The following is an 8,312-nucleotide window of genomic DNA, read 5'->3' as shown; positions in this document are numbered from 1 at the left end:
GGTTCAGCTTATCTTAAGTTGATTCCGTAGCAAACATTTGTCGTGCTGCACCCCTGGGGAGTGATAAGAAAAAAATCCATCAAAAAAAGAAGGGAAAAATCCCTGCCTGGGTTCCACCTCGTTGATGGGGCCCTCCCCACTCTTCAGGGGGAAGGCAGGGTGCTGGGGCCACTGTGGACTGGCCAAGTGCCTGCTCCGGGCAACTTCTCCACGCCGCTGTGCGTGGACGCTGGCTGACGGGGCTCGGTGAGGCGGAACCGCAGCGGCGGGGGGGCTCGAAAAAGTGACGGACCGGAACCGTTGTGACGCGGAACCAAAGTGACGGGAGGGGCGGGAGGGAACAGAAAAAGTGACGGACCGGGCAAAATCTTCGTGCTCCATAGGATTTCCATAGGGGTCGGTTCTACGGAACTCTATAGGGCTTCTGTAGGGCTCCATGGGGTTATTTCAGGTTTTATAGGGCTCTATAAGGGTCTATAGGGGTCTTTAGACCTCTGTGGAACTCTGTAGGGCTCTATAGGGATTTATAGGGCTTCTGTAGGGCTCCATGGGGCTCTATAAGGGTCTATAAGGATCTATGAGGCTTTATAGGGCTTCTATAGGTGTCTATAGGTGTTTATAGGGTTCTGTGGGGCTCTATAGGGCTCCGTGGTGGATTAATTTCTTATTGGAATGGGATATTGGGGATATTTTTTCCAGGTTTTGCTGCTTTTTATTTTAGAAACATAATAAAAACCGTCTCTGTGGTGACCACGGAAATTGCCCCGGAGCGGCCTCGCCCCCCCGCCCCGGGCCGGCCCCCGCGGCTCCCCCGGGGCAGAACGCGCCCACCGCGGCCTCGAACCCGCGGCTCGGGCGCTGTCCCCGCCGCCGGCCGCCAGGGGGCAGCAGCGCCGCGTCCCGGGCCTCCCGCCGCGGCGGGGCCGCTTCCGGCGCACGTGGGCCGCGCGCGCACATGGCCGCGGTGAGCGGGGCCGGGATCGGACATAGATACCGGAGGGGTGGCGGCGCTGGGGCGCTTCGGGGCCTCCTCACTCCCCGGGCTCCCCTATAGGGCTTCCCCTGCACCCCCCGCGCGGGTCCGGCCCCGTAGGATATTCTTCCCCTCCCACGGGCTCCGCGCCGGGTTTCCCGGTAGCGGCTCCTCCCCGCCGCGGTACCGTTGCCCGGTGAGGTGCTGTCCCCTCTCCCCCAGCGGGATTCCCGGTGCTGAGCCCGCGCATCCCGCAGAGCATGTCGCCGGACGAGGACGTGCAGCGGCTCCTGATCCAGTTCCGGGACGAGGCCGGGGAGTCCCTGGGCTCCCCCTTCGATGTCCCGGTCACCATCACCCCGGACAAGCTACAGCTGGTTTGCAACGCCCTCCTGCAGAAGGTGAGACCGACCCCCGCCCGCTCCGAGCTCCGCCGGCACCCCGAGCCCACCCCTCGTACCCCTCCTGTCCTTTCTCCCCCAGGATGAGCCGGTGCCTCTGGCCTTCTTCGTCCACGATGCCGAGATTGTGGCGTCGCTGGAGAAGACCCTGGCAGGGCAGAGTGTGGAGACGGAGAAGGTCCTGGACATCATCTACCAGCCGCAGGCGGTGTTCAGGGTGCGGGCGGTGACCCGCTGCACCAGCTCTCTGGAGGGGCACACCGAGGCTGTCATCTCCGTGGCCTTCAGCCCCACGGGAAAGTACGAGGGTCTGGCAGTGGGTGGGGGGCTCAGGGTGAGGCAGCGGCCGCTGTCACCCCCTCCCCTGGGACTCCACGCTGAGCCGGGCTCTTCGTCCTCTCTCAGGTACCTGGCAAGCGGCTCTGGGGACACCACCGTCCGCTTCTGGGACCTGAGCACAGAGACGCCACAATTCACGGCCAAAGGTGGGTGTGGGGGTGTCCCGAGAGGGCAGCTTCTGACCCCCCTCCCTCAGTGACCCACTGCCTGCTCAGGGGGGGACACAGAGCAGAGTTCGGGTGCTGCCTGAGCTGTACAGGCTGTGCCTGTGGCTCAGGAAGGGAGCAGCTCTCCTTAATGAAGTGGAGGAAGAGGGACTGGCCGAGAGGAACCTTCCGGTCCTACCTTGGGGTGGGTGCGTGCCAGGACACAGGACAGACAGCCACAGCTCTCCACTCATGCCTGCTCGTGCTCTCTCTGCCAGGTCACCGGCACTGGGTGCTCAGCATCGCCTGGTCGCCCGATGGCAAGAAGCTGGCCTCGGGCTGCAAGAACAGCCAGGTATGTGTTGGCTCCCCGCTCCCTCCGTGCGGCGCCAGGATTCTGTGGGAGCTTGGAGACCCTCTGCAGCCCTGTTCTGAACTGAACTGAAACCTGCTAAAGTCGCTGTGGGGGATTAGGGGTTAAAACTTGTTTCTTCTGGGGCGGGAGGGCTGTATTCAGTTTTTTCGAGCAGAATTCCGGTTCCCCAGGGGAGCTTTGCATGCGGACACATCACGGTAGTCGCGAGTAGTGTCTCTGAACGCTGGGCCAGGCAGGGCTCCCGTTTTGTTGACATTGTAGACCTCTTGCTGCCGAGCCCTGCTGTCTTGTGGCAGATGCTTTTCCCTCCGTGCAGGAAAGAGTCCAGGCTTTGGACGCCGTCCTTGGCAGGCGGCTCCATCACGAGGGAGGTGTCTGGAGCAAGAGAGGGTATCGCCTGGCCAAGCCAGGGCTGCTGTGTGCATGACCCAGACGCGCCGCAGCAGCCTGTTTCACAGTGCTCCTGCTCAGACACAGCCAAGTTCCCTCTTACTGGAATGTGAAGGGGACTCTGCCCCGGCTGCGGGGCAAAATGCATGTGTGTAAGGTGCGTGCAGAAATTCCTGGGAAAGCAGGAGCACTCTGGGCAATTACATGCGAGTCAGCAGCTTGCTGAGCTGCAGAGGGGCAGCTGTTCGCTCTGACCTTCGAATGGTCTGGGAGCAAGGAGAGCGGCCACGGAGCTGCCGAGAGCTGCTGTCCCGCACTCGGTTTCAGGGCAGCCACTCCATCAGGCTGCTGTGGTACCAGCCCCAAGGAAACGGGCCAGGCCGAGGTGGTTCTGCCCTGGTTTGGTGCTGTTCTGGCTTTAATCTAACCTAGGGAGCCGCTTGTCCTCTGTTTCCCTGTTTTCCCAGGTTCTTAAGTAGGAGATGACTAATGCCTTGGCTCATTGGATGAACATTTATGTAGAGAGAGAAAAAACAAGAGAAAACCAGCATGTGTCCCACCCACAGAATCCGATAATAAGTAGCGTTTAGCGCGCTCTGGTTTTCATTGCGCTCTGCAAACATTCACTAACTCTCTGGCACAGGATGTCAAAGGCTCAGGCTGGCTTTTCAGGGACCTGGGTCGGTTTTGGGTTGAGGTGGATATTTTTGTAGCAGCAGCATTTTAGGCAGAGAGGAGGATGATCAGGTCTCATGCTTTGAGATGTCAGCTGGTTGCTGCAGGGATCTGGAAAGGCATCCAGCCCTCCTGCCCCCTCCCTCTCTGCTCCCTGCCTCTGCCAATGTAAATACAACCCGAAGGACACCTATACTTTCTAAATGGAGCCCAAACGTCCCTGGGATTCACATGATGAGTGGCCTGACGCAACCTTTTTGCTTCCTCTCTTGGACAGATATTTCTCTGGGACCCAGCCACGGGCAATCAGATCGGCCGGGTGCTCTCTGGCCACTCCAAATGGATCACGTGTCTGTGCTGGGAACCGCTCCACATGTAAGTGAAGGGCCAGCCCAGCCCTTCCCCTTTACTCCTATGGAAAAGAGCAGCCTGACCTGAAGGGCACTGCTCCCGTTACGGTGCACAGAGGGGGTGCGTGCAGGAGAGCAGCCTCCAACGTGGGACAGGAAAATTGTATCCAGCTCAGAGCCAGGGGTCCCAGCCGCTGCTCGCAGTCCCTGTGCGGGTGCTGGGGAAGTCTCTGCTGGGCCGTGCCTCTTTTCCTCTGTGTAAAAGACACACCTGCTTATGGAAAAGGCTTAATGGTTTCACGGTGCTGAACCAACATTCTCCTCCCTGGTGTGCTGAGCTGGGAGCAGGAAAGCCTGTCTGAGTAGTGCCTGAGTTCAGGCTCTGCAGAGTGCTCCCTTCCCATTCTCCTGCATCCTGGTTGCCTCTGTCATCTGGTTTATTTATCATGAGGGCTGATTAATTCCCCCTTATCCCTTTGATCAGCTAAAGCTCTGTCTGGGAGAGATGGATGGAAGGGCACAGTTGTAGCCAGTAATCCAAGACATTGTAGAAATAAATAAATAAAAAGAAAAAGAGCCCCTTCAGAGCAGAGCCCTGCAAATTGAATTTGCCAGTAGGAAACTCCAGCTATTTGCAAACAATTAACTGGATTAGCAAAAACTGATTATAAAGGAGGATGAGGAAATGGAGAGGAGGGAGGTGATCCTGCCAGGGCTCCACTTCCCTGTCTCCAGGCAGTTGTGCTCCCCACTCGGTTCCTGCACAACAGGAGGAGCCATGCTCTTCCACACTGCTGCTCATGCCAGGGACCGCTTTCTTTGTCATTAAAACCATGTTGAGTGATAAAGATGTGCAAAGGACAGAGGGCTGTGGCCAGCTGCTTCCAGATGTGTTAAATTTGCCCCTGTGAGCCACGTGGATGGGCATTGCTGCTCCTCGCCCTGCCAGCACAGCAGCACTCTGTGCACAGGCCAGCACGTTTCCCGCCAGAGGCAAAGCATGGCATAGGCAGGGGAGCAGTCGACACGTTACCTTTGCTGCCAGTCTGTGCTGCCTGCATAAGGCAGACTGATCCCCCTGCCCAAAGGTGCCAGTGTTTGGTCCTCTTGTTAGCCAGCGGGTTAAAGCTGCCTCCTGTGAAGACAAGGTCATTGCCAAGAGCTCAGATGCCAGGTTTACCCTGGATTGATGCCTCCAGCGTGCAGCCCAGAAGTTGGTTTGGAGGGAAGCATCTGTCTGCCTCTCCCCTGCCTTGTGGGATTTTGTCCTCTGTAGGTCCACCCCTGCCCAGCCTTTCTCTGGTTTTAAGCCAAAAGAGAAAGTTGTCTTTTATTGACTTCTGGGCCTTTGAATCCTCTGGGGCTGATGGGGAAAGAGCTCCGTGGAGGAGCTCTGTGCGCTGCACAACTGAATTTGATCTTCTTTTTGCCCAGAAATCCAGAGTGCCGCTACCTGGCGAGCGCCTCCAAAGATGGCAGCATCCGCATCTGGGACACAGTGATGGGCAAGTGTGACAAAATCCTCACGAGCCACACGCAGTCGGTGACGTGTGTGAAGTGGGGAGGCGATGGCTTGCTCTACTCCTCCTCCCAGGACAGGACCATCAAAGTCTGGAGGAGCCGGGACGTAAGTGAGGCGAGCCGCCCTGGGGTTGCTGGCAGAAGGGGCTGGGCATGCTGTGTTGTAGCTTTGTCTGCTCTTCCTGGCACAGATTGTGCCCTGGAAGGTGGAGGTGCAGAGTGGGTGCTGTATCCTCTTGACCTGGCAGAGCCTGTTGCTTAGCACTGTTTGGAAGGGGTAGCTGTTGTGCAATGTTTTCATCCCTAAAAGGATAAAACAGGGCTAAAAGCTGGAAACAACCTTGGAACAACCTGTCCTGGTGGGTTCTTTGCAAGGCCCTGCAGGAAACTGCTCCCTGAAGCTCAGTAGTGGCATTTCTTCCCTTCCAAGCCTGGCTACAATCCTGCCTGCCACTTGGGCAAGAGGATTTGGGAAGTTTAGGGTCACACCCTGCAGCGTGGTGGGTCCTGTGCAGTTTAGCTTTATTCTGCCTGTCCCTCTCTAAGCAGGTGGTTTTGTTTCCAGGGGGTCCTCTGCCGCACCTTACAGGGCCACGCTCACTGGGTGAACACCATGGCCCTTAGCACCGACTACGTTCTCCGCACTGGTGCCTTCGAACCTGCTGATGCCACCATCAACCCACAGGACGTGAGCGGCTCTTGTAAGTGCAGCACCCACGTTGTAGACTGGGGGAGGTGGTGGGAAGGGCCAAGTGTTGTCTTAATGCTGCCACAAGCCAAAACAATCTTGAGAGCTGGGAGCATGTGCTGTGCTGGTATCAGTCATGCTGGCAGCCATGATCTTCCTTGTCCATGCACAGGGTTGAGCAGTCTGGGAGATGGGAATGCCACTCTGTTTTCAAGGGCATTTGCTCCTAGTATCGCCCTTGGCAAAGAGAAAGTGGGTGAGCAGTCACAAATGTCTGCTTGGCCCACAGAGCCAGGATTGGAATTGGCATCACAGGGTTATAAAGTTTCCGTTCACCTAAGGATTGCAAAACTCTCTTCCTTCCCCTCTCCCTTTCCCTCTTTCAGTGGCAGAACTGAAGGACAAGGCACAGCAGAGGTATGACCAAGTCAGGGTAAGTCCCTTTTGTCCCTGCTGTCGTTTCTAACACACTTACTGGTGGAAGCAGTAAACATGCACAGTTGATTGTTGACCCCCACACTGATGTGTTTCCAAGCTCTCTGCATCTGGCTTGTACAAGATTTCGGTTCTTTCATCCCTTTGTCAGGGCCAGGAACCAGAAAGGCTTGTCTCAGGCTCAGATGACTTCACGCTCTTTCTTTGGAGACCAGCAGAAGACAAGAAGCCACTGGAGAGAATGACAGGCCACCAGGCATTGATTAACCAAGTCCTCTTCTCGCCAGACACTCGCATAATAGCCAGTGCTTCCTTTGACAAGTCCATAAAGCTCTGGGATGGAAGGACAGGAAAGTGAGTTGGTTTGTTCTGTTACAGAGGTGGTGCTTCTCTGGGGTCTGCTCGTAATCCACAGGTTACGCAGAGATGGGCCCCAGCGTCATTGACAGCAACTCCCTGGCCTGAACTCATGTCAAGAAATTCTGCTGCCTCTGTCTCTCTCTGCCTTTGGGAAGTCCCTTTTCCGCTCCTCTTGTGTTACTGGGTCTGTGCTTGGTCGGGCATGTGTCGCCAGCCACAGCGCTGCCTGGCACCCACGCGACACATGCTGCTTGCTGCAGGGTTGGTTCTCCAGGGCAGGCACAGCTGCGGTGGGATGGGATGTTCCATTCAGCTGCCCTCCTGAAGACATGTGTGTTGCATGCTGTAGACTGACCCAGTTTAAACAGTTCCTGTGCCAGGGAACAGCTTGTTCTTGACAATGTGAATTCTTGTAGTTACAAATGGTGCTGTTGGTGTTTGGATGCTCCTGTACTTCAGCTTTTAACGTTCTGCTAGAGTATGGGTGAGCTCTCTGGAGCAGCAGTCCTTCCCTTGTTCTGCCTTCATACTGGCAAGCTCAGGTTTCATGTCAGTAATTTTAATGGTCCTTCTAAATCCATGCTGCTCAGTAAGGCTGTAGTGTTGCCTGCTGGATAAGGGTTTCTTGGCAGGGGAGTTGAGATGAAGAGCCATCCTCTAGAAGGCTTTGAGCCCATCTGGGAGGGTTTTTAGACAGACCGAACCACATATGGCCTCTGTATAGCAGTTGCCTTGTGTGTGCTGGCTTGGGGTGTGCTGGGCATCCCGTGGCTGTGCTTGCTTGCTCACAAGTGGAGGAGAAACATGAAGGCTGGGCAAGGGCAGGTTTGGAACAAACTCAGCTGCTTGATCCTCTAATAGCTGCTTTGTGCCTCCTCCGCACCAGGTACCTGACGTCGCTGAGAGGGCACGTCTCGGCTGTGTATCAGATCGCCTGGTCAGCCGACAGCCGCTTGCTGGTGAGTGGGAGCAGTGACAGCACGCTGAAGGTCTGGGATGCCAAGATGAAGAAACTGGCCATTGATCTTCCCGGTCATGCGGATGAGGTGAGGTGTCTGGTCAAGCCGAGGTGTTTGAGAGAGGCAGGAATGACTCCTCCTCCCAGCAGAGATAACTGTGTCTTCCCTAATACCAGGTGTATGCAACAGATTGGAGCCCGGACGGACAGAGGGTAGCCAGCGGAGGGAAGGATAAGTGTTTGCGGATGTAAGTGTCCTGTTGTCTGTCCATAGAGGATGTTACAGCTACTCCATGTGTCCTTCAGAGCTGCAGTCTCCTTGCAGAGACCTGCACGGTTAGGGCATGATCTCTCCTTTCAGAGAGCGCAACACTGGGCCAAATTCCAGCCCGGAGACCTGACCTCCCTCAGGGCAGAAACTGCTGCTGTCCCCTGGGAGATGACTAGAAAGCAGAGTCCCTCTAACTGAGCAGTCAGTGGTGAAATTTGACTCAGATATTTTGGCTCCTGGAGAGGGAAGGAACAGTTGCACCAGTCGGTCAGATCCTTCCTTTCTCACCTGCCTCCATCTCCCAGTTATGCAGACGGACAAATTCCTGTGAGCTGGTTGCCATTTGACCACGGCTGATGAAAGAACCTGGTCCTGAGAGCACCACTGTGCTGCTCTGGTACGGTACCTGGTGGGCCGTGTGGCAGTGCT

General features: G+C 56.4%; 1 protein-coding gene across 1 annotated transcript; it reads left to right on the top strand.

The window, feature by feature from the left end:
- Positions 1–1,227: 1,227 nt before the first annotated feature.
- Positions 1,228–8,081, top strand: NLE1 (notchless homolog 1). Its single transcript, XM_086624751.1, has 12 exons — positions 1,228–1,374; positions 1,457–1,674; positions 1,780–1,859; positions 2,138–2,214; positions 3,578–3,675; positions 5,085–5,277; positions 5,737–5,872; positions 6,246–6,292; positions 6,446–6,648; positions 7,541–7,700; positions 7,790–7,860; positions 8,024–8,081. Exons 1-12 carry the CDS (start codon positions 1,234–1,236, stop codon positions 8,079–8,081), a joined length of 1,482 nt encoding a protein of 493 aa, XP_086480877.1. The 5' UTR covers positions 1,228–1,233.
- Positions 8,082–8,312: the final 231 nt, after the last annotated feature.

Source organism: Tauraco erythrolophus, chromosome 21, assembly GCF_009769465.1.
Source record: "Tauraco erythrolophus isolate bTauEry1 chromosome 21, bTauEry1.pri, whole genome shotgun sequence".
Classification (NCBI taxonomy): Eukaryota; Metazoa; Chordata; class Aves; order Musophagiformes; family Musophagidae; genus Tauraco; species Tauraco erythrolophus.
The sequence above is the reverse complement of the archived record's forward strand: the minus strand, read 5'-3'. Positions and strand labels throughout refer to the sequence as shown.